The sequence below is a fragment of the Sinocyclocheilus anshuiensis genome, unplaced genomic scaffold (assembly GCF_001515605.1).
Source record: "Sinocyclocheilus anshuiensis isolate Anshui unplaced genomic scaffold, SAMN03320099.WGS_v1.1 scaffold735, whole genome shotgun sequence".
Lineage (NCBI taxonomy): Eukaryota > Metazoa > Chordata > Actinopteri > Cypriniformes > Cyprinidae > Sinocyclocheilus > Sinocyclocheilus anshuiensis.
This window is the reverse complement of record NW_015548245.1, coordinates 610,654-638,189: the sequence shown is the minus strand read 5'-3', so window position 1 is coordinate 638,189 and position 27,536 is coordinate 610,654. Positions and strand designations below refer to the sequence as shown.

Genomic DNA, 27,536 nt, shown 5'->3' with positions numbered 1-27,536 from the left:
ATCACTGTTTGACTACCAAATTCATACACCATGGTACTTTTTGATAACCCAAGATACTTCAATGGAATACCCTATCAACATGGTGCACATCTATAATGAGATTTTAGATATATTTAATGTAATATATATCAGCACTCATAATTACGTAATGCATACCATGGTATTTAAATGGTAATTCAAGGTTTTTTTCAAAGAATTCCATATACAAAAATCATGGTACTTTTATGCAGTGCATATAATGCTTCAATTTGATTACCACATTCATAAATCACTGTAATTATATGATATAACAAGGCACCACTGTATTGTCATCAGTTGTTATTGCTAACTCAAACTAGTCTTAAGCTAATAATCATTTTCATAAGCTGAAATAAATCTAAAATAAAATATAAATATTAGATCTATAAAATAACAAACATAAATATTAGATATAATACAATTCTAAACCTAAAAACTTATATGAAAATTACAAATATTGCCTTGGCTACATACAAAATATATATGTTGATATATAGAGACCGGAGTCTATGAGTTGGGCCCCCTCAGAGGCCAAACCCATAATTCCAGGTGGGGATGAACGATTCCATCACCTGACCAAATCAGAGGGTCCCTCCTGATTGGAATCTCCTAGGGAGAGCCATTGAGGAGGGACACTAGGTCCAAAAGAGCCAATCTCGGGCCGGCCAGAATGGGGCTGCTAGAAATAGACGGACCCTGTCCCGGTGGACTCTCTCCAGAACTCCTGGGAGCAGAGCAATCGGGGAAAAGGCATACAGACGCAGCCTCAACCGCATCTGTACCATGGTATCTATTCCAAAAGGAGCTGGATGTGAGAGTGAGAACCAGAGTGGATAGTGTGATCCACCGCCTGGTCCACCACATCAGGGTGGAGCCTCCATTCCCCGGGCCTCAGCCCCTGTCTTGACAGGATGTCTGCTCCCTGATTCAGGTGCCCAGGGATGTAAACTGCTGAGTGAGAGGATCTGGTGTGCCAACTTGTATAGTGGGCACGAGTGCAGACCCCCCTGGGGGTTGATGTAGGAGACCACTGCAGTGTTGTCTGTGCGGACAAGCACATGATGGCCCCTCAGGTCTAAAAGGAAGTGTTTCAGTGCACAAAACATCTACAGGCAATTTATGTGCCACGTGAGATGGTATCTTTCTCACAGACCCTGGGCAGAGCGGCCACTCATGACCACTCCCCAGCCCGTGAGGGAGGCGTCCGTTGTTAGCTTTACATGACGACAAGGAGCCCCCAAAACCAGGTTTTGTGAGAGGAACCAAGGCTTCCTCCACATGTCTAAGGCACGTAAGCATCACAGCGTGACCTTGATCATATGAAGCGGGTTGCCCCTTGGGGAAAACCCCTTGGTTCTGAGCCACCACTGCAAAGGTCTCATGTACAGCAAGCCAAAAGATATCACATTGGATGCTGCTGCCATCAGACCAAACAGTTGAGGGAATCAAATAATACAAGCAGGAGACAAATGTGCCTGCATCGTTGTTGACACCCATACAACACTGAGAAAAGTGGTTCTCTGTACTGGAGAAAGCACACTGTTATTGGTGTTCAGCCTTAGCCCCAGCTATTTCATGTGAGCGAGAATGGCATCTTGATCCATAAACTACCATCTGCTCTGACTGAGCTAATATCAACCAATCATTGATGTTATTTAATACGTGGATGCCCTGGAGTCACAGAGGAGCCAGAATTGCATCCAAGCACTGGTGAAAGTGCGGAGTGACAGTGCTAGGCCAAAAGGAAGAACCCAAATATTGGAATGCTTTGCCACCAAAAGCAACCCTCAGGAACTTCCTGTATTGTGAAAGGATGGATACATGTATGCATCCTCTCTGGTGACAAACCAGTCCTCGGATTTGATGTCAGCATCTTGAATGTGAACGTTTTGAAAGAACGATTCAGTCTGCACAGACCTAGAATCGGACACAACCCTTCCATCCTTCCACAATCCTTCCATGGAACGTTGAAGTACCGGATGTAGAACCCGGACACCCTTTTCAGAGGAGGAACACGTTATGTGGCCTTCTTGCTCAGAGAGTAACTACTTCCTGTTCCCCTACCAGAGCCTGCCAGGGACACACCACCTGCAGGACCCATTGAGACACATTTGGCAGAAGTTTCCACGCTACCAAGAGGTCTATTAAAGGGATCAGTCTCTCGAGGCTGGCCTCTGGTGTATTTGGAGTAGTCAGTTTGGCACCCTGAAGCAGATGACAGGCAAGGAACTACTGACCATTATTTTGTTGCAGACACATAACCCCTCGGCAACGCGAGATCCGAGCCACTCGATTCTATATTGCATAAGACTTTCTTCCCTCAAGAAGCAACGCCAACAGGAGCACAGCTAAACATTCCAGATAGTGCACACTTGTACACGTCGGGACATTTTATAAATGAGCACAGCCAGCCCCCTCAAGAGCTGAATTTGCGTGCTCCACTCCCAAACAAACCACACATAAATTGCGTGTATCCTCACCCATGATGTAGCGAGGGCAGGGAGAATCAAGCTTTCTAAAATGCAAGAGATTCAGGTGGCGAGTCCTCAATCTCTTCTTTATTAATGCTAACAACATCAGCCTCCTCAGAGGAAGATAGTTGTACCATCGAGCTTTCACTCAGAGGGGGAAGAGACCGCAGAGTGGGCTTCCGAACCCTGAGTGAGAGTGCTATATCCAGGGGGTGAAGGCGGAGAAAGGGCGAGGCCCGTCTCCAACCCCTCCACTAGATCCACATGCGATCCCCACGATTTCAATCGCCGCCGTGCCTCAGGAACAGCGGGACTTGATCCGCAAGGACTGCAAACATGGACACACTGTTTTTCTTGCTCATGATATATTGTTGTGATTGTGCACTGGCACTGACAAACAACAGATATTTCAGACTGACACACACAGAGTGCTTGCTGAAGACAGGAAAGCTGACGCCGGTTTCACCGCACAGGTACTGACCAGGCTCAACCCTGCTTAGCTTCAGTGGGCAACCAGTCTTGGGCTGTAGGGTGATATGGCTGCTGAAGGGAGATATGAAGCTAATGCTCTTTATTTCAGATGCGTTTTTAAGCTTCCTGGTCTCTACGTCACCCCACCCGTGACGTCTCGCCATTCCATTGGACTGTTTTCACACATGCTTCAGGACATGCTCATGCAGAGGCGTTCCCAAAACGTTTCTGATGCAAAGCGAGTTCCCTGAAGGGGAAAACATTTTCACTTAAAGAAAAGTAACAGAAAAGTAAAACATTAAATTAAACTTGAATTTTTAAGTAGAAAGAAATTGTATTTTCTTGTAAAACACACTCCAATAATCTCTTTTACAAATGTACAAATTCATATAAATGTTTTTAAAGTGTAAAATAAGTAAAATACATTTCTAATACTAAAAATGAAATCTAAATGGAAATATAAAAAACCAAATACTAGTAAAAAACAAATTACTAAAATTACTAAAACATAAATTCAAATCTGAAACCGACAATATAAAAGCTAAATGAAAACAATAAATATAAATAATGCCAAAAAACATGGACTGACACAGATGCCTTCATGGTAGTATCCAAAAAACATGGCACATCCATGGTACCAAGTGTCCAATAAATCTGCCCGTAATGCCACAAAAAAAGCAGTGTAAAAAGAGGACCTCAAAGATGCCCCTCTGTTTGGTGACGGCTCGCTGCCGAATGCCCAAACTACTGACTGAATCTCCCTTTTTTAACTAAAGGGAGCAAAGGCTAGAATATCCTTGTGGAAGCCTGCCTTCTACCTGACAGTGACACAGATCGATACATCATAAATTATAAATAAGGAAAAAATAGGGTAAATAAACCCAGTAAATAAATGTGTGTTGTCTTGTCTCCCTCCTCCCATTCTCTCACCTAATGGATTGGGGATTGTGCATCGGTCTGGTATGTAGTTTTCCACTGTTGCCATGCCGACTGGCCAGCCAGCCCAGGAGGCGAGAGGTGACGGCGAGCTACAACTCAATTCAGCTCACAAACACATGAACACACAACTCAAAATCGGGCCTAGAGCAAACACACACTATATATACTCTCTCTCCCCCCTCTATATACACTATATATATATATATATATATATATATATATATATATATATACACACTCATGCATACAACAAACAGCTTGTTTAACCCCAAAGGGGCTAAATATAATAGAAGTATTACTTCAAAAGGGTGTGTTTCAGCTCCAGGCGATTTTACTGGCCCCTTTACAATTCGAAATAAATTTATTGACCCTCTTCGCCGGACAGTGTGCTTCTATTATATGAAAAACATGTATCACCATAACTTTGTGTGCTATCTGGAGGCACCGGGGCAGCGTGATTGCTTTCCTTTTTCTTTCCCCCTCAAAGAACACCGCAATATTCAGTCTGCGCGCTGTATAGTGCCATGCTGACATCTTAATGATTATCCCCGGGAGGCTTTTGGTGTTCATCGCGGTGCTCCATAATGGATCAGTCGCCGTTGCGTGCCGCAGTTCACAACCAGAAGCTGTGAAGATTTTTTTTTCTTCCTCCAGACAAAGACAATGCGACCAGTGTGCTATTAGCGGTGTTTCATTTTTATCTGACTTTGGGCAGCAGACTTTCCTTAATGAGAGTGGACAACATGGCGAGCGGCTTTCAAAGATGCTGATCGGCTTGTCACACTGAGCGCTTTGGCCCTAAATTGCCTCCCCGACGCACTGCGGGCGGATTCGCCCCAGCTGTGAGGCATCGGCGCATACGCTCCAAGGAGGAGATCTCTAGATGGCGAGGCCCGCTTCCCTGCCGGCAGCGAGGCGAACAAATGACATTTGTGTCACTTGAAGTCTCCTCGCGATGTATCTTATGCAGTTAGAGTTTGATCAGAATTTAAATCTGTTTGAAAACAGTTTGGGCGATGATGCTCTAAACTTTAGTCGAAGTTTACTTCGTGAATGACATAGACCAGTGGTTCCCAACCACGGTCCTGGAGGCCCCCCAACACTGCACATTTTGCATGTCTCCTTTGTCTGACACACCCATTTCAGGTCTTGGAGTCTCTACTAATAAGCTGATGACTTGAATCAGGTGTGTTTGATTAGGGAGACATGCAAAATGTGCAGTGTTGGGGGGCCTCCAGGAATGTGGTTGGGAACCACTGACATAGACAATTGTGATTCAGTGCTGCATTTCAGCACTGGACAGCGACCATGGCAGTGAGTGTCTTTAGATGTGCAGCACATTTTGCTAGGTGTTTAAGGGGAAAGTTTACACACAAAAATAAAAAAAATTGTTTTTACTCTCATGTTAATACAAACCTATATGGCTTTCTTTCTTCTGTGGACCACAAAGGAAGATATTTGAGAAATGTCTCAACTGTTTTGGAATACAATGAAAGCCAAAACAACATTGGACCCCACTGACTTTCATTATATGGAGGGGGGGAATAAGAACAAGCTTTTTCAAAGTAGAAAAATGTATATAATAGTATGAATGAATATAATTGTATCAGAGCACATGAACGTAGCCAAGTTACACACTGATCTGGGTCAATAATGCATTTCAGCACTGGACAGCGACCTCCAGCACAGGCTTTAACTACATACAGCTATTGGATTCGAATTTCCTTTCCAGCCAAACAGAGACGTGTAGTCACATTTTCTGCACCTCCATATGGCATACGCTCCAAACCAGCTCAACATGATCGACAAGAATCCATTCTCCAGGGAACTGGGACTTGATCATATCTATCCAAACAGCCATCACACACACTGTGATTCTCACTTTATATTAATGAACAGGCGTCCACTAACAATGAAGATGTTTTATTATGCGTCATTTACTTTTCCTCAATGGCCTTCTTCCCCACAGCACCTTCAAAGGAATATTCCGGGTTCTGTACAACTTGAGCTCAATCTGGGTTTGAGAGACACTTACAATGGAAGTGAATAGGGGCCAATTTGTAAACATTAAAATACTCAATGTTTCAATAGGAAAGCCACAATGATTTGAGTGTGGAAAAATTGCTAACTTCTATACAATTTTACAACTTTTTTTTGTTTGTCTTAAAACGACTATAGAAAGAATTATTTAAACAGCTGTACAGCTCAAATATTACACAATTTAACAGAACATTTTAAGTGCTTGTAAATAGAAATTGGGATATTGCTTGGTGCAATTATCAGATCATTGCATGCATCAGAGTGAAGCACAGGTCCGTTCTTTTACATCCGAGATGATAATAATGACAATAAAATGATAAAAGTTATTATAATATATTTATATTACATTTTTAAAATACCATTTTTTTTCTACTGTGAAATATTACAATAGTAATTTTACTTTCATAACAACTTTAATATTTTTTCTTAGTTATAATAATGATAATAAAATATTATAATTTTTCTTGAACACTATTTATTATTATTATATTTTGTTAAATAAAGTAAGAATACTGCAATAGTAATTTCATATTTAATTTAATTTAATAATAATGGGCAACATTGTACTGTGAAATTAGTTTTGATTTTAATATTTTTCCTCAGTAAGAATAAAAATAATAATTATTATAATAAAATATAAAGTACTAAAACATTATTATTATTATCATTGAAACATTACAATAGCAATATTTCTGTTTTGTTTAATATTTTTAACAATAACAAATATTATTATTGTTGCTATCATTATTAATTAATATTTTTTTTATTGTACTGTGAAATTACAATAGTTTTATTAAATATTATGAAACATTTCAATAGTAATATTTCATATTTTGATATATAATTTATAAGTAATCACAATATTTCTGGCCAGTCCTACAAACAAGCACATCAAACCTAGAGCTCAAAAATAACATTAATCATTTCCAATAAAATTTTTAATATAGCAATTTATCAGAGAAAAAAAAAGCATTTCGATTCATGCATCCCTGCCAGGAATATTCCTTTAAACACTGGACCAGCATTCAATGCAAATGACCTCTACCACCTGCGACGCGCTTTCCCCGTCCACCCATGTTCAGGGTCATCGCCTCGCATGCTCCACGCGTGAGTGTTGAAGGCCTCGCCAGCCTAATCTAACCTCCGGGAAGGACAGGAGGGGATCACGGACAGTCCCTCGTCACGGCTTCTGTCAGTCAAACATAATGGCACAACCCACAGCGAATCAGATGGGGGCCTTGTATCCGCAGACAAACGTGGTGCCCTACCTTCTGTGTCCAGGGCAGATCTGCCTTTTAAATGAGGGATGGAGAGAGATAGAGATATAATGAGAGAGAGAGGGGGGTTTCTCTCTGGTTTTAACGTGAACTACTGCTCTCACACCCCGCTGAAAGTATGGTTTCAAGCTGTCGGCATGACCCTGTGTCCTCGCCTCCTCCTGATTTCTCTCTCTTTCCTCTTAGTCGTTCCCCCTAGCTAGCGCTAATCTCCCACTCCTTATTGCTCGATCTGTCTTCGCTGGATCCATTGCCTCAGAGACCCTGCTTCTTTTTGTTTTGTCATTCTTTATCTCTCTAATTCTAAACAATCTTTCCAGCTCCGCAGCACCGGGTGTCGTTCATTCCCTCTTCGTCGAGATCGGAAGCAATTAGGACCTGCAAGATGTCATTTAAAATGTTTGATTTTCCCAAACCAGAGGTGACCAAAACCTTGATATCTCGGGTCATATCATGTCATGAGTAATTCTATATCATAGTTTAATCACAGAAAATTCTATGAAATCAATGTCTATATTGGTTTATGTGACATTCCGTTAACGTGATAATCTAATAATAATAATAATAACTTTATTTTTATATAGCGCCTTTAAAGCAGTTTCTCAAGGCGCTTTACATAATAAAACAAACAAGTAAAAATACGACACACACGACAACCAATTAAAAACAAACTAAGATATAAAAATCAAAACAGTTTAAAAAAAAATTTTTTTTTTTTGCACTTATTTGCCCAAACTAGTATAGAAATGTAATTTATGTATTTATTTTTTTACTTAAAATTATTTATTGATTTGGTTTTCAGTTTTTTGTATTTATTTCCCTAAAGTAGCATATAAATTTAATTTATATTTAAAAGTTTTATTTATTGTTATTAAATGTCTTATTTACTTAAATACTTAAATTTCAGTTTTCTTTTTTCTTTTTTTGTATTATTTACACAGTAGTATAGAAATGCAAGTTATATTTAATTGTTTTATTCATTTTTTATTTAATTGTTTACCTTGTTTGTTGACTGGTTTTCTGTTTTTTGTATTCATTTACACAAAGTAGTATATGAATTTGATTTATATTTAATTTGTAATATTTTACTTAAATTACCTAATGTTTTTAGTTTTCAGTGTTTCCTTTTTATGCAATGTAGTACATATATTTTATTTATATTTAAAAGTTGTAAATCTAAAAAAAAAAAAATTCATTTCATTTTAATTTAAGTTAAGTTAATTAAATTTAATTTTTAATTAAATCTGCATTTATAACTTATTGGCCATAACATAATAATTATTGGTTTATCAATTTCGGCCTAAATGCTAAGGAACGATCAAAAGGCATCAATACAACAAAGTACTTCTTCTCATGTTTATTTTTTGCCTTAATTGTAAAAAGGTTTTTGTTGTTGTTGTTGACTAATAGTTGAATAGGTTAACTAATATGTGAATATCTACCACAATCAGGGCTCCAGACTGCGACTAAAACGGTGGCATTTGCGACCAAAAATATTAATTTGCGAGTTAAGTTTTTGCTGAGGTCGCCACTGGCGACTATATATATACATGTTATGACTTAAAAATTTGCATATAATGCCTTTTGTCTTTTGTCCTGATTGTTTTGCGATCGCATCATTTGCTATGTTCACATATTAAACTGAGACGATGCACATCAAAGTTTTAGTGGAAAAAAGAGTTTCAAACAGTCCTCATCTCTGCAGCACAGCAGTGCTGACAAACACCTGATAAACACAGCTCAGTTGTGCAGCACGAGAGATTGAAATGACGGAGACGTGCAAGTAAAAGTGCACAAAAGCAGTCTATTTCGTGCACAACTTGAACAAACTACAACAGGTAACTGTGTGGATATTGGCAATATCGTTAACAATTCTCGTTTATAATCATTATGGCTTCTTCTTATCAAGATCTTAGTCTATATGCTGTTTTCTGCTAATACGCGAACTTCATATTATTTGAAGCACACTTGCCGTCCATTAATCGCAAAAAGCTTTGTTACTTTTAAATAAACAAAGTATAGCTTTAAAATAATGCCAAATTCATAACGAAATTCAAACAATAAATACGGTTTTGGCGCTCTTTAATGCGGCAGGCGCGATCGCTTTAGTGCCTCAGTTCAAGCGACACGTGAACCCATTATATCTTTCTCTTTACTACTAAGTACATAATGAACATGAATTAACATCAAAACGTAACCTATTTTATAAGAAAGCCTACAGTACAACTTACTGAAATGTAGTTAATGTAAAAGCTCATTCAGTGTTTCAAACTGCGAAAAACATGTAAAGCTTGAAACATTGCAACGTAATAATACATTTATCTCAGAATAACCATTAAGCATCCATAAGCTAATCAGTCAGCTAGAAAAATAACTATAAAGAAGAGCATTTTGCTATATTTATGCGCTATTGGATGTTAATATTTTTACTTAACCTGTTGTCTACATGATTCAACTCCTCCTACAAAATTGCATTTTACTAATGAAGAAAAACAGACTGAATGTGTGAAAGACGTATGACAACACTTATAGGATGCACTGAGGAGGAGCCCAAACTACACTCAGTGGCCAAGTGATGCTTGTTATGGTCCATGATATTTGTACAGATTCTGTGTCATGAACAATTCTTTGTGACTATATATTTCAATTTGGAAAAGACGTTTAGTTCCCACTTTAAGTGAACCTTAGTTCCCAGGTCATCTACAAGATCGATTAAAATGCTGATAAATTCAAGAAAAGATGAGACATAAACACATGAAAGTATGATTGAAATGTTAAGAAAATAAAATAAAATAAATAAAACATTTATTCTGTGGCACCTAAAAAAATAATTTGGCACCTAAAAATTTTTCTTACAGGAGCCAATGGCTTCTTACTCGATTTTTTTGTTTGGAGGCCTGACAATATAAACTGACACATTTCAACAGTCACACAGTAACTTCATACTCAAACCTAACCCAAAAAATGACCCTGCTTTGGTGTGACACTTCGTCTATTCCAGCGTCCTGTCTCCAGCCTCTAAAAACCTTCAGAAACGACTGGCCACTATTTGTCTTTCCGGCATCCTCCCCTCCCTTTCTCTCTAGCTAAGAGCTCGCTGGGCCGCACCTGCACTCACACACCAGCTAAGGGGACAGGAAGATAGATTGGCAGGCAGGAGATGTGGGTCTTCACCGGGGCCCTCGTTCAGCCCTTATTCCTCCTGTCCAGAAGCCAGACTCCTTCAGACGAGACCCAAGAGAGAGAGCGATGTGCCGAAAGTACAAACACTACAACTCGTGTACACACACACACATACACATTCGTTTCGCACGGCTAACCCAGATCACATCGTCACATGACTCAATCCCACAGAAGGCTGATCCCCGGTCCTGCTATAACCTGAAATAGACTACAAATACAGAAATAAACGCATTAATATTTCATTTATTCTTTTTTTTACCAACTCATAGCTAAAAAATGTACTCGTGCCAGAAGAGCGCCTAACTAATAGCCCGGTTTGGATGATTATTTTGTTTTCAAGGCATTTTTCCATTACTATGAGGGTCATATTTGTAATGGAAGACAGAAACTGGCAACGTTCCCAGTTATCTAGAAAACATTTAGGGCTCGAATGGGAAGCTGAACTCCACTTCAATCTGAAGAGTACATTGTGCTTAAAAGTGAAACAGAAGGTAAGAACAAGAAATTCCAGGCGAAAAGTTGTTGGAATGGGACTCTTCTCAAATCTGAACCAATTAAGAAGAGCCTTGTCGGCAGTGCAGATAAGGAAGCCATTAGCTTGTTTATGGGTTGTTTCTGTTGTTCTTTCTCACAGGAACATGTCAAAGTGCACCGCCAGCTTTTCACTAAATATCTTAAAATATGCAAATGACTCATGGGACGGTGAGGTTTGGCGAAACATCTGGTAAATCTAGTGCAGGGAGGAAAGAAAAGAAAAGAAAAGAAAAGAAAAGAAAAGAAAAGAAAAGAAAAGAAAAGAAAAGAAAAGAAAAGAAAAGAAAAGAAAAGAAAAGAAAAGAAAAGAAAAGAAAAGAAAAGAAAAGAAAAGAAAAGAAAAGAAAAGAAAAGAAAAGAAAAGAAAAGAAAAGAAAAGAAAAGAAAAGAAAAGAAAAGAAAAGAAAAGAAAAGAAAAGAAAAGAAAAGAAAAGAAAAGAAAAGAAAAGAAAAGAAAAGAAAAGAAAAGAAAAGAAAAGAAAAGAAAAGAAAAGAAAATTGATATGGTATTTACAGGGCGCTCAAACATATTTCAAGGAATTAGGGAAGCTCAATTATACCACATTAGAAAAAAAATTGCACTCTAGTAAATCAAAATTATAACATAAAAACAGCTAACTATGACATAAAAGCTGAAATTATGAGATAAAAACAGTTATGGCAAAAAGTCAAAATTGAGATACAAAGTCGAAACTGACATTAAAATATAATTATGACAAAGATAAATAATTATGAGTTGAGTTTATAAAGGTTGAAATTATCAGATAAACATTGAGAAAACTGACTTTGAGACAACAAAAAAACGAAATTATGACAAAGTTTAAATCACGAGATACTAAGTGATAATTATGAGATAAAAAGTTGAAATTATGAGATATAAAAAATTATGGCAAAGCCAAAATTGAGATACAAAGTCAAAAATGACATTAAAACAATTATGAAAAAGTAATTTATGAGATAAAAGTTATAATTATGAGATAAACACTGAAAATACTGACAAAAAAAACTTTAATTATGACAAAGGGTTTAAATTATGAGATACCAAGCGATAATTAAATTAAATCATTAAATAATTATTAAATATATAATTAAACAATTAAATTAAGAAATAAAAAAAGTGTGACAAAAAGTCCAAACTGACATACAAATTCAAAAATTGCTATTAAAATCTAATTGACAAGGTCAAAAATTTGAGATAAATATTCAGAATTATGGGATAAAAATGTGGAATTAATAGAAAAAAATATGACATTATAGCGTCGAAATTGACATTGAAACATAATTATGACAAATATTATGAGATAAAAAGACATTTATGAGACATAAAGTCATAATTATGAGATATACATATTTAACAATTATGAGTCATAATTTGACAATTTCAACTTTTATCTCATAATTTTGACTTGGTACTTCAATTTTGATTCACCAAAGCATGATTTTTTTTCCCCCTTGTGTGGTGGAAATGAGCTTCCATAATAAATACTATGGTAAAAACTGCTCTTACTACTTAGAGAAGTACCATGGTACATTCAATATCACGCTATACTGAAATAATGTTCATTTAAAATATACCACAGCACTTAACTATTACTGTATATATGTGGTACTCACAGACTACTTCATGGTACTTTAAAGAATGTCATGGTAGTACCATGGTAAATATCATGGTAAATATCCCCAAAAAAAACATGGCCCCGATATAGACCATATATAGAAAGAAAGAAAGAAAGAAAGAAAGAAAGAAAGAAAGACTATGTTAATTCTCTTGTTTCAGGGTTGTGGGGAGTGAAATCCTTGAGGATCACTCAAGTGCAATAGCTTTTTACTATGTACATTACACCCCTGTGCCATTACACACACACAGACACACACCCCGTGTAACGCTGCAGTCATACGTCTGCATCTCTCCATTGTGGTAGAAGCCATAACAGGGGAAGCGGCACTATAAAACTTCATGAAGTGAGAAGCAGAGTCTCGTGTGCAGCTCCTCTGTGATTTCTCATATGACCGCACTGGAGACTTTCTATTCATCACACACTGCTGGCCATGTAACTGCATTACCACAAACCCCGGACGCAAATATCCACCCATCAGACAGCACCACAATCCACCAGCTCACTTCATTGTCAATGAATCAGCGGATTTGAGAGAGAAACAGACAAATAGAGAGAGACGGGCCGACAGCAGGAAATACACTCAAATTCACACATTTTCCAAAATTCAAAGGCAAACAAATGCTGAAAATCATATTAGAGATTATCAGAGAGATGGAGAACCACTGTTTGCCTTGTAGATAAAAATCAACGGCTAAACAATAAAGGCGATTTGCTCTGCTATTGTTTGTGCATGCTACTTTAAAGCCATTTTTAGTCTGGTCACACAATATTAATCAAAAACTGCTGTATTTATATTCTGTACACATTCTTGCTTGTGACCTTGTGTTCACGCAAAATGATTGTTGATTTGCTAGTATATATTTATCTAACTTTTAGTCAGAAATTATACATATAGAAATAACAAAGTTCTGAAATAAACAATTAATATTTATTACAATACAAAGTAAACTATTGCTAATTTACAGTAAATATAAAATGGGGTCCAAAAGCATTGCAAACATTAACAAAACATTTTCAAATATGATTCTAAATATAATACAAAAAACATAGTAACAAACATAGTCTTTTACTACATAGTAAAAGAAAAATATAAAAATTGTAAACTGTATTAAAATATTATTAAAAATAGTTATGTATTTATTCACCTTTTAGTCAGTAACATCTATTACTGTTACAACTACTCATTAAACTATAACAATAAAATTATGAAATTATAAAAAATATTATTTAAATAAATATAACAAAAAATACAGTGGGGTTCAAAAGCATTGCAAATATTAATAAAACTTATTAAAATACAATTCTAAATATGATATATGATAACAATATGTATTATAAACCATAAGAAAAATTTTAAATATGCCTTTTTACTTCCTAAAACTTTCAGATTTAAATTAGATTTTCAGGACCCACTGTATTTATAATAGTCATGCCAATCACTCTTATTAATTTGATTTGATAGGAGCGGCCGTCAGCATGTTATCACAGCGTTTATTCTGAGAAAAATATACAGCTTTGTCAGCACACACAGTGTTCACACTCTGGGTAACACCTCCTGCGTTCCTTACATATTTCATGTCCATCAAAAGCTAAAAATGGAGACTTGTTAGTGTACAAGAGTTAACAATCAGCTTATTTTCTGTTTTGTCATTATAACAAGACTTCACCGGGAACACGCTTCCAAAAAGGGGTTTTCGCAACGTTCCTATAGAAGAACCATTTTTGGTTCCCTAAAGAACTTTTAGTAAACCGTTCTTAAAGGAAGAGTTCACCAAAAAAAATTTAAAATCAGGCCATCCTAGATGTAGGTGAATTTGTTCTTGATCGGAACAGATTTGGAGAAATATAGCATTACATCATTTGCTCACCAATGGATCCTCTGCAGTGAATGGGTGCCATCAGAATGTGAGTCCAAACAGCTGAAACAAACATCACAATATTCCACAAGTAATCCACATCACTCCAGTCCATCATTTAACATCTTGTGAGGTGACAAGCTGTGTGTTTGAGCTGCATTCTGACGGCACCCATTCACTGCTGAGGATCCATTGGTGAGCAAGTGTTGTGATGCTAAATTTCTCCAAATCTCTTCCCATGAAGAAACAAACTTATCTACACCTTTTTGGGTGAACTATTCCTTTAAAAATAACCATGTCTGAAGAACATGGAACAACAGATGCCAACAATGACAAAAAAAAAAAAAAAAAACTTTATATTCAAGAATGTAGGAAATTAAGGTTTTCAAGGATAGGATGTGGGGTTTTTTTCTGACAAAAGCGAAAATTGACCAGTTCACACATCTTCCACAGACGGATGTGAGAACAAGCAACGGATCTGGGCGTAAAACACACACCTTAAATTACACCGGATTTGCAGCTTGGCAGAGCCGACTCCGGAGGAGCAGGTGAATTTGCAATTCCAGCAGGGGTGTGGAGCCCCACGGACAGCATGAGCTCATACACGCCGAAACGTGGCGAAACCGCTCTAATTTTCTCCAAGCGTGGCCGGCCTTCCTGCACAGACGCATCTGTGAGCGTGCCTAATTTCTCACAGAGGCAGTTGGAAAAATATACCTTTTATGTAGTTATGTGCGTATGCCATGCCAAACTAGATTTTAAAATGCACAGCAGGCTTGACAGAGGTGTTGTGAGCATGTCGAAACAAATAGGTTTCTTTGTCTTCACATTGTTTTGACTCAGTGTGATATGTCCTGTTCCAGCCTAGATGGATGTATATGCTGGCATACTCTATCTAATTAAAAAAACATATAACTTCATACTTTGGCAGTCGTGCCATAAATATCTTCACATATTTGTCCATGTAGATTTTTTAATACATTTTGCATCTTCACTGTAACCTTGTTTGCAACTTAAATCAGTGGATTAAAAGCAATTTAGATAGATTCTAAAAATGGTAAACTGCTATAATGCAACAAATTCAATTTGCAGTTATGAATCATCTTTTTCACCAGCTGCTTGGAAATGGAGGAGCATGCTTTATATAAATACACTTAAAATACTGCTGAGATTAATTTATGTTGTAGTTCCAGTGTTCTTGTTACCATTTTCCATTAATATGTTGAGTGACTTCAATCAAAATTTCCATGAAATCGAATTTTGATTTGTAATGGCACGTTTGGTTCTTGTTAGAGTCATACATCCTTTACATAGTCAAGTTATAAGTTAGTATACATTTAATAATGTGCTTGAATTATTATTATTGTTATTGTTGTTGTTGCTGCTGCTGTTTTTTGTTGATGACGCAATGGTGCTGTATGTCAGTGTGCCGCCCACGAGGTTATCAACACCGACGGAACTTAACTTTTTAAAGAGTTTTGTTTTGCTTTGTTGCGGTCATGGATTCAATGAACCTATAAACGTTAATCTTACTACGTCTAGCGCTCTCTTGCCAAAACAGTTGGCCGAAGGTTACACCACCTTACTAATATTCATTCATTCAAGCTTCATAATATTTCTCCACACATTTTAGATAATTTCTATGCCCGTTTTAAAGTACTCAACTACAAAATTACTCAAAATGGCCATCTGGACACTGACCACGCATACACACAAACAAAATCAACCACCCATCCCACTACGCACAAACATACACAGATCACCGCACTTAGCCCTAGATGATCCTGACAAGCTGCCATGTATACATGGTGATGTTATCACCACATCTCGCACATTGCGAGCTGATGTTCCTCAGAGGTCACTGATGGGGAAGCGTGCTATCGAGGCGGACAGCTGTCAGAACGTCTTCCTCGCCTTCACCCAACTTCCTCCTCCTGCTCCTCCTCTGCCTTAGGGTGTCTTCCGACTCCTATAATGGGACTCATATGTGCCCCCCTGTCAAAGCGATTCTTAGCAGTACGTTGAACTTGAAGGCTCCGTGAAATCCCAGCTGGAGTTAAACTGGGAGGATTTACATTGTTTGATCGATCTTGGCAGTTGCTACATGTGAGATGCACTCTGGGGATGATCCATCCAGAAAAATGTGGCCGTTTATGCAATTGGCTGTTGTTTCTCTTGCACAACTGCTAGCTGCGTGCAATTTAGCCCCCTACGATTATTCGTTATAATACGATGCACAATATATCGGTACGATATCGGCCCAATATTGTACTGTGATTTTTCCACATTTAAGACTGTAGTGAAGAATAAAAAGAAAATCTGGAAAAATGCTAGAAAAACAGAATCTAAGAATAATCTTACGAAATTATCCACAAAAAAATATTTTCTTAAATATGTATTTAAAAAAAAATGTTAAATATGAAGGTGACGTAAACTTTTTTATTAATTTTTTTTGGGGCAGCCCAAAATAACACTTAACAGGAAAACTAACAAAACTAACAAAAACAGTCACTACATTTGTAACTCCACCTGATGCCACTAGGGGCGCACAAAGGACACTTCATCTTCATATTGGATGACATTTCACTGTGATTTTTCCACATTCAAGATTGTAATGAAAAATAAAAATATAGAAATTATCTTACGAAATTATCTATGACAGTTTTTATTTTAATTAAAATATAAAAATTTTATTTAAGTAAAAAATGTTACCTGTCAATCATTATATTTGCAATTCCGGTTGATGCCACTAGGAGTGCACAATGTAAAGTTTTGATAGATATTTAATCATTTGCATATAATGATCTTTACCAGAGACAACAGCCGTGTGAAACTGGCCTTAAAGGGGGCTGAGGGGTCTAATGCTATTTCATTCATTCTGACTTTTTTACACAGTTAAAGAGTTTCATGTTTCACAATTTCAAAAAACAAGATGGACATATGACAAAATATGTCTGTGCCAAAAACACTCCTTCAGGGTTCATATAAGTTTCGAAAAGTTTATTTTTTCTGAGTATGGCCCTGCATGACTTCATAAAGGATGGAATTGCTTGTATGGGCACTTCTCCCGGAAGAGCGCACACACATCAACCAGAGCGAGAGCGACAGCAGCAAATCAACGCGCTTCGTTCGGGCTGCAGAAGTCGTCGGCAGCTCAGCACAGGACTTGCTCAAAAAGGATTTGTCATTTTGTTTTGAGACCACGAAATCAACAGTCACCAAAGAAGTGTGTTTTTGGTTGTAAGGGAAAGATAACCTTGTTCAGCTTCTCAAAGAACCCAGCGTTATGGGAACAGTGGATGCAGTTTGTTTCTCCGGGGCAGCAACGGAGTTGTGCAAGTGTGTTTGTTTGTTCCCAACATTTCAGTGACGAATGTTTTATAAACAAATTAAATCAAATTTAAATAAATAAAGTTTTTGTTCCTGTTTTATTAATATCGATGTCACAGCTTGCAGACGATCACTACGCAAAAGCTGCGATGCTCGTGACTCTTTAGCTCCGCCCACGGCACACCTCCAGGAGCTCAACAGTTTTCAGAGAGAAGCGTTAAACTGTATCTGTCTTTTATCAATCTGATCAAACTAAAGACTCATCGGAGATATGAAGTATGGAGTACTACAGTACTCTATGGGCTCTCATGAGATTGGCAGAAACTGTGTGCTTTATGTCACCTTTAAGGTGTAACTTTGCATATGACATGAGTGAAACGGGGTAGTTATAGTTAACTAAAACTAATAAGAAATATAAATATTACATGAAAAACTTAAAATAATTTAGCCTTAATTATTAAAATAATTAAATAATTAAGCCTTAGTAGCTGAAGCACTAAAATTGCTAACTGGAAAGTTATAAAAACAAACTCAACCAAAACAAATAGAAATAAAAATAAATTAAACATAATTAGTAATACTTCAGAAAAACAACAAAAGAAAAGAAAATTACAAAAACATAAAAATAAAAGCTAATTTCAAATTAATAGAATAATAATAGAAACTATTATAAATAACACTGGACCAAAAGCCTAACTCATCACATCCCATCAAGGTTTTTGCTAAGAGGGACGGTCAGTCAAGAGTTAAGGAAAAAACACAAGCATAAATAACTTACAGGTCCTCTCTGAGAGAACCATAGTTTACATGAATTACTCTGTAGCCTCTGGCAATCTGCATATCAAGCAGGATTTAGCAAACAAACAACTGGCATATCTGCTTACCATCAACGTATCGAGGAGGGGATGTTGGGGGAAGATTTAGGAATAGGCTGTTTGGCCAAGACTCACTGCAGGCCACTTTAGCAGATATACATGGAGGAAAGAGCGTGTTCGCAAAGCACATAGTTTTAAAATGGACTAGTCATGAGTTACCTGAGTGACTAATATTACAGGTTTAGTCCACCAAAAATCCTATCATCATTTATTCACCATCATGTCCTACCAAACCTGTATGAAGTTATTTCTTCGGCAGAACATGAAAGAAGATATTCTGAAGAATATTTGCGCCCAAACAGTTTTGGTTGCCATTGACTTCCATTGTATTTTTTTTATTTTTATTTTTTGTCAATACAATAGAAGTCAATGGGAACCAAAACTGTTTGGTTGCAAACATTCTTCAAAACACCTTAATGTATGTCGTGCAAAAGAAAGAAATGAATTCAGATTTGGAACAACATGAGGGTGAGAAAATTATGACTCAGAAATGAAAATTGTGTCATGATATGTTCACCCTCGTGTCAGTTGGGTCCAAAACAACATTGGGTTCCACTGACTTTTATTGTATGGACAAAAAAAAAAAGAACATCATACAAGTCTGAAGAAAGAGCTTCATACAGGTTTGGAACAACACGAGGAAGAGAAAACAATGCCAATTAAAATTTTTGGGTGAGCTGTGCCTTTAAGAAAAAACCCTGAATAATTAGACTGGTATTAGGGGTATTTAAGACATGTTCTTGTGTTCACAAATACCTAGAGCGCAACCGAATGAAGGATTTTGTGATTTTTTACATTTTTTTTTTTAAATGTGACACACTGATTTAAAAACATAACTCATGTTGTGGCGCCAAAAAAAAAAACAGTGCGAGACATGATGCAACAGTCAAAGATGTCTGTTTAAATGTGTATGGCTACAGACACAGTATTTTGAATATGTTAAATTTAGAAGACGCACATTTTCCTGAGAGGATTTTACAGTGCATCACACTGTCAGCATGTTAATTAGAGCACCACAGCTAAAATATTAAAACTAAAATATACATCTATGAAAAAATAGTCAACCATCATGTCCTATTCCTAGCAGGCAAACGAATGAACATAAAAACACGCCTCTAGTTCACAGACTCTTCAACAAACACCTACTATCTTATTCGCAGTTGTCTCAGGGGATGACAACACTGGTAAGTGAAGCTGATGCAATGATGTCACACGTGCAGCAAGTCTGTGTACATGTGCGCATTTCTCTCACCCCACAGTGCAATGGGGAAGTTGTGATATTCTCAACAGGCTTGGATGACATGTGTCACATTCTGATTGCCCCCTCCTTCATCTTTTTTTTTCTCCTTTCAGGCTCAAATGTTCTCCTGGGTGTAAAAGGGTGTGTGTTTGACATAGTGGCACTAAATCGAATGTTGGATACCACTTGTCATTGGCTTCTTCTTTAAAGCTTTTCATTTTGAGGCTTCTTACGTGAATGTTTCAACGGTCCGCAACAATGGTTGACAAACATGAACCATCGTGCCAAACTGAGCACAATAGGAAACATATAAAATACTAAGAAATTCTGAAAATTATCCAATGTTTGACTTAAATTGCTCATGATATAATTTAGAATGGAAAAAATAGTATTTAAAAAGGAATAAAGAAGCAACTTCACTATTAAGGATTTTGGTACAATTAACCACAAAAAAACAATAATCTAAAGTTGCAGAAGAATATAAAGTAAAAACAAACAAACAATTAATAATAATGTAATTTCAAAATAAAAAATAAAATAACACTTTATAATATTTATTAATGAAGCAAAAGCAAAGAACAAAACAAAAACAAAAAATCAAGCAAAGCCATATTTGCATCTGTGATGCCAAATTAATAAACAAACAAACAGTAATTATATTAACGGCAATATCAAAAAGAAAACAGAAAAAATAAAACAATAATATTTAATAATTTAATAATAAAGCAATGCAAAACAAAATAAAAAAATGACATGGTCAACCAACAAATTTCCTGGCACCCACTCAAAGACATTATTTAGAGGTCAAAAAAAACAGAAAAAGGAAAAAGAGTATAAAAGCAATGTTACTGGTGCCATATTTCCATATGTGATGCCATATTAATAAACAAACAAATAAATAATAACAATATAAAATGTTGTCAAAATAAAAAAATAAAACAGTAAAATATATTAATTTATAAAATAAAGCAAAGCGAAAAACAAAACAAAATGAGACAAAGCAAAGCAAAAACAAAACAAAAAAAAATGCTATAAACAAATAATGTCAATATTTAGAGGTCCAAACAAAGGGGAAAAAAGGCACAAAAGCAATACTGCTGGTGCTATATTTGCATCTACGTTGCTCTCTGTGCATTCAAGTTTCCTGCAGGTTACTTCAGGAGATCTGTCTGGCATCATAGCAACAATATGTCATTGTTATACCATTCACTATGGCTGTGTACGGCAGCAAAGACTACTGTCGGACCTCCTTGTGTGTTTTGTGCTTTGAATGTCGTTGCAATTGCCAGCCATACTCAGAAGCACACAACTGTCAACGGAAACACTCTCGCTGCACCCCGCTATGTTTATTTTTGTGCGTCTGGAATACTTTTGTGCAACTGGGCAACAATTACTCACTGGCTTTTTGCGTAAATGGAGCAGTTTGGAAAAATTGAGAGAACAAATGAATTGACATTTGCTATCACTGCATCCCCAAGCCCTGCACTGAAAGCATCGGATCAATGCCTGCAAATGTCCTCGGGGAGAAGTACCATGAAACAGCTCAAAGCTTGATCTTAAAAGGCTGGGTTATCGACTAATTTCTGCTCCAAAGGCTTTAGCTCTCTGTCTAAAACATATGGCTTTAGCTTTGACTGGTATTGTGGCCCTCTTAAAGAGGTGAGGCGAAAGGCTGGCAGCGGACTTACCCCCGGCAGTGTCTTCTGTTCGTGGAGGGCGTTCTGGGCTTTGATGGCCGACTCGCGGGCGCAGTAGGTGAGGAACGCGCAGCCTGTGTGACAAAAAGGAAAGGAGACTTTCAATGACTTCGATAGACAGTGGTCTTGAACTCAATACTGCCTGATATCGACGGGCGGCCAAAGTCATTTCAAGTAACCAAACAGCTTCCTGTAGCAAATAACAGTGGCCAGACAATCAGGACAAAAGCATTTACATTTATTCATTTAGAGCAGGCACTTACATGCATAGTGACTTTCAAATGAGTACTATAAGGGTAGTAAGAAAGAACACTATACAAATAGTGCTACTTTTGCTTAAAGTTAAACTCCAAAATCGCGTTAAAAATGTTTATGCTTCATTTACATAGCCTTCCTTATATGGTATCAGCCCATATATGGGTTCATTTGAAAGGTTGGAGTGTCTTCTTTACAAAGAATACCATTCCTTTTGGTTTTTATATTCATAAAGCAGTAAAATTAAGCTTAGAAAATTATTCGTCCCACACACGAATTTCCGCCTAACCATTGCGAATAATTTTTACGAAGAATATGTATTTTATATATTTTTAACAAAAAAGTCAAGTCATATATCACAAGAAAGCTCTCATTCTCAGGAATTTGACGATGTAGATTATTTCATTGTGTGACAATCACAGATCGAATTATCTTCGATAGAATCGCGATGTAAAATTTGGTCACCTCTGAGCGAATTTACATTCCTACTCGTAGCACTGCTTCAGTCAGCCACAAACAGCCACAAATATCTATATACTCTATATTATCTTTTAGATTAGGATCTCTTCTTTCAAACAAGACCATTTTCACGTTTCTGCGTGCTTCCATCGGTGAGATATATAGCGTTTTGTCCAAGTAACGAAATTGCCAGAGCGCCTGTTTGCGCGTCTGAGAGACACTCTCCACATCATGAAAGCGCACAGACAGCGCGTCTGATGTTCTAGGGTCTGCGATCGCTGGTGGACTCCAATTGGTCAGATTTCATGTCTGTCTACTCGGCGGCCATCTCAGAGCTGTGAAATTTGACACCTCTGCGTCACTAGCGGGGGAGGGGGTCTTCAGACATCCGGGATCTTCTGGCTAGGTGTTGTGGAACTTGTAGTTTCTGGACGCGATTTGAAGGCGAGTTTGCCTTACGGAAAGGATACGGCACACGCTGCTCGGATTATATCAATCTATGATAATCATAATACAAGTTATATATGGTGAAGAACGTTCAGCGCGCCGTGGAGAGGATTGACCGCGCGTCTTGTGAGGCTGTATGCGGGTGAGTTTGTGCGTCTGAGCCGTGTTTTATGTTGGAATCGTTGCTCTGAAACGTGATAGCACTGCTAGCAATCTGATACAGTGTTTATTGACAGAAAAGTACAGTATATTATGCATTTCAGTGAATATACAGTAAATATACATGGATTATTACAGTGCTGTGTGGATGAACTGATGTGTGTTTGTTTGACGCTCTGAAGGCTAGGAATAGCTGCCCTCTAGCGAATTAGCTCCGCTCTGGACCAGAAATGATGCAATGTTGCCATGGAGAGATGCTGGATACAGGAGTGAGCTGATGATGAGGTGAGAGGATGCTGTGAATCATTGTCCCAATACAGAATGCATATAAATGGAATGATATAAAGCTGGAGGATATGGATTCTATCTTAGATTGTGATAGACCAGATATATATTCATAATGTAGACAGTTTTGTGATGATTGTGATGAGGATTCTCATTGTAGTATACACAATATTTGAAATTAGGTCCAATTCGCTTGTGCCATTTTGTATATTACTACTTAGAAAAACATAAAAATGAAACATAATTCAATTAATAATCAATTAAAGTGCTTATGGCACAGAGTAAAATAGGATTGTGGGGTTAATGTGTTTTATAAAGCCTGTTTTTGCAAAGGAAACTCACAATGACACATTTAGATGTCAAATTGTCTATTTCTACTCGTTTCACATATAATGTTATAACTCCTGTTTAGAAGCTGTTATTTGAAAGATTCTTTTTTCTGGTACTTTTTGGCATCTAGTGGCATCAAACAAAGTAAATTGCAGAGAGTTGGGCCTAATAGAACCTGAATTACAGAATTTCAAAAAAATTATTTGTTTTAAAACTCCAAAAGCGCCTGTGTTTTTTTTGTGTTTATTGTAATATTTGAAAAATATATAATGTTATTTATAAAGAATTACACTCATATTTTGTAGTTCAAAGGGTTGTCTTTACAGTGAAACAATGAATTTGAGTGTGTCAAATTTAGGCGAAAATACCAAAAAACGCCCTGAGCTTAAGTGGTTAAAAAAAAAACCTGCTTAAACCAGCCTAAGCTGGTTTAAGTTGGCCTCCCAGCCTGATCAACTAAAAAGTGCACAAAACCCATCTAAAATCAGCCAACAGACCAGCCTGATCAGGTTTGGGGACCAACTAAAACCAGCTTAGTCTGGTTTAAGATGGCTTTTTCCAGCAGGGACTTTGCCAAATTTTAGGTAGAGCAAAAGATTAAGTGCAGAAAACTAAAGAAAAGTAGCATCCACCACAAGACTAAAGTTAGTCACGCATTCCACGGGTTCTTGTTTTCTCTCAAGTTGTTGCACAACTAATCTTTATGGAATTAATCACAAACTCGCGTCAATTACAAGATCTACAATCCCAAAATAGCAAATTAACTATGACCCAAATATCTTTGATCCCAAAATTCACTTTGGTACAAACTTGGCAACACAAGACAATGAAAAAAAAAAAACTTGCGTTTGTTTTTGCACTGAACAGGAAAAGGAGACAGAAAATATGAAGAGTTTGGTTCCAAAACGCTATAAATCCATTTTGATTAATTTGAGTAAAAATGTGTTTTCTTTACCAAGAAAGTGGCAAGATAAAACCCACTATTTTCTGTTTCAAACTTTCACATAGCATCTTTAGGTTATAATAACATTCTAAATTCAAATCCAGATTTTGGTTTTTAAAGATTTATTATAAAAACGGATTATTTTTTCCCCAAAATGCAATAAATCCCTTGAATCAATATAAAAGTTATTTTTCATATTGAAACTGTTGTAAATACACAATTACACAACACAATAACAAGTAAATACACAACAAATTAAGTTGATCCACATATGACAGCCTCTGAACTTGGTCAATACTAATCTTATTAATAGCTTACGTTTCTTCCCCACTGCAGAAACCACCACAGGCTCATCAATGCGGTCAAAATTATTCATTTTTTTTAGGGCTGCACGATAAATAGCATGCGATTGTCACATGCATCTCATCAGTAAAGCCGGTTCTGTGATTAGTAGTAAATCTCTATCATGTGCTTTCAGATGGAGTGGCATTTAATACACAGAGCCATAGATCACTGACAAGCTATGCAATATGCAATACATCTGCGATTATGAACACGATATTGCGTAGCTTGTCAGTTACTGTTTACAATGCGTGGAATGGTTCGCTGTGATTGGTTGAGCGGATGTATCGCATTCTGCAGAGAAGGGAGACTGGCGTTTGTCGCGGCTTGGAAAGATAGGGAGAAAACATGACAGAATAACACGGCGGTTATCGCATTTTGCGTAAAATTAAAAATGTTTCAATACCAACCAGATACAATACTGATTTTGGCGGGAACTCAATTGTTTTTTAAATGGTGTTTACCGCGTTTTGGAACCAAACTCTTCATATGTAATTGAGATTGTGTCTCACAAGTGTGCACATTAGAAAAGTGTTGTGATTAGCAATCTAGAGGTTTTGTTGCTGACTAGTTGCAGATTTAAATAAATCTTGTCTTTAGTTAGTCAGTCGATTGTAAAGTTTTATATGATTTCTGTTTTCAGAAGACTGTAATGGATTCTGCTATTTGGGAGAATGTTGGTCGGATCCACCAGTGAGGAACAGTGAAAGTAAAGATTTCTGGAAAAAAGCCCAAAAAAGTAAAGATAACTAAATAAACATAAAAGTGATGTTGGTTGCTAATGCCATATTTGGATCCATGATGCCAAATATGTTAATCTTGGTGCCTAAGAGTTCCCTAAAAGTTACTTCTTGGCTTTTTTTTATCCATTTGCTTGTAGAAGTGCCGTATGTCTTCTGTTTTCAGAAGATTGGGATGGTTTGTGCTATTTGGAAGAAGGTTGGTCAGTTCCACCACTGAGGAACAGTGAAAGTGAAGGTTTCTGAAAGTTACCTTGATGAATTCACTTATCACACAGAGCGGGAAGGGACATGAATCTGGGAAAGCGAGTTTAGGTAAGAGGCTGCAGACCCAAGATGGTCCTGTATGCTAGCATCAAAGCTTTGAATCATAGACCAGAAGGAAGACCAGATGCACTGGCCTTCATTTAATTCAAGATTCAAGTCCACCCACAACATTGTGTTCCTATCGAGTATCACCGCTCGCCAGCACAGGAAAAACAAGCCAGCACAAAGCCTCTGCATCCCTTACAATGGCAAGGCCAGAGGTGCTGCGAGGAGTCCCTGCAGACAAGCTAAATACAGACAGTCTATTTTCTAACATGGGGGAGCCTGTCCAGTCCGCTTTACACTGGATGTGCCCGTGTGTGTTTCTGTGTGCGTGTGCCTGTGTGTGTGTGTTTGAGCAAGTCCATAGATCAGCCAGCCGTCCCTGTCCGAGACTCTTTGCCAGCTGGAATAAGCCCTGACTACCCTTGACACCCTGACAGAGAGGCAAACAGTGGCGGAGAACTAGGAAAAGAAACTTTGAACCTCTTGGGTCCCAAAGACAGAAATGTGAATTCATAAAAACATGCACATATGCACACCAGATTATATAACCCTTCTGCCACAGGTATCACAGAACAGGTGACTTTGCAGGAAGAAGATCTCTGAGGCCATTAGTTTTTGTGACTAACAGCAAAAGCAAGTCTTGGATTTGCCCGATATAACAGATTCACTGGCAACAATCAAACTGCAATGTGAGGATCACAGTTTTGTAAATGTGAAAGTAACTACAAAGCAGTCAGCCTTGTTGCTTTCTCTGCCTTGTCACCTTCTCTTTCTTCACCCATGTTCAATTGCAACGGAATAAACACTGTGTATTTACTCCTTAAAGATGAGGTATTTCTTTAACTATTGTCACCAAACGGAGTTGCTAAAATTGTTTCAATCAAGTTCTCAAACACTCCATTCTAGTGGTGTGCGATATTGACAAAAAATGATATTTCGAAATTTTGGGGATTTTTTTCAATAGCGATAATAAAACAATGTTTTGCTGAGTGTGTTTTTGTCCTGGTACCTTGGCTGGTTTAGGCCTGTCAGGGATAAATAAATATGACACTAAAACCACCAGTAGATGGCGGCAAGGCCCTCTCGTAATGAGTGATTCATTGAATAATTTATTCACATGATTAATTCAAAACAGCTGATTCATTTAGAAACAAAGCAAGCGACTGTCTTTATGAATGGATCATTGAATCACTGGCTCAAATGATTCGTTCAAATGAAATGAAACACCACAGTGTTGCTCTGAGATGTACCAATATCCTGCTCTGGCTTTGTTTGTAACTATTTTCATGGGCAAAACAGAAAAAAATGTCAATAGTGTCTATAATGTACCTCATTTAGTATGAATTTCTTGTTTGTTGAACTTTTGTATAAAATCAATAAATTTGCAATCGCTCACGCACCGATATTTGGGAAAAAGGCACCCTTACTTCTGTGATATTACCTAACTATATCATATCTTATAAATCTAAAAAACAAAAACCCATACAGGGGTATTTTTGCTTTCATAACTTGAGTTAAAGGGGCATTCTAAATATAATCTAATAGGCTTCTTTACGCAGCGAATGCTTTTGGACTCTCAAGACATGTTTGTTTTTTGCATATACTCACACATACTCAATAATGTCAGCTCACACATCATTAAAGGGGTGGTTGACTGGTTTTTTTCTAGGCTTGATTGTGTTTATGGGGTGCAGTCTAACATGTGTTAATGCTT

The 27,536-nt window shown here is 37.2% G+C and overlaps 1 protein-coding gene across 1 annotated transcript in view; it reads right to left on the bottom strand.

The window, feature by feature from the left end:
• Positions 1-27,536, bottom strand: part of LOC107655216 (CUGBP Elav-like family member 5) — a 250,264-nt gene that overhangs the window by 169,686 nt on the left and 53,042 nt on the right. Inside the window, exon 3 of the mRNA XM_016442649.1 lies at positions 21,542-21,624. Within this exon, the coding sequence (XP_016298135.1) occupies positions 21,542-21,624 (83 nt within the window). The remainder of the gene's footprint in view (positions 1-21,541; positions 21,625-27,536) is intronic.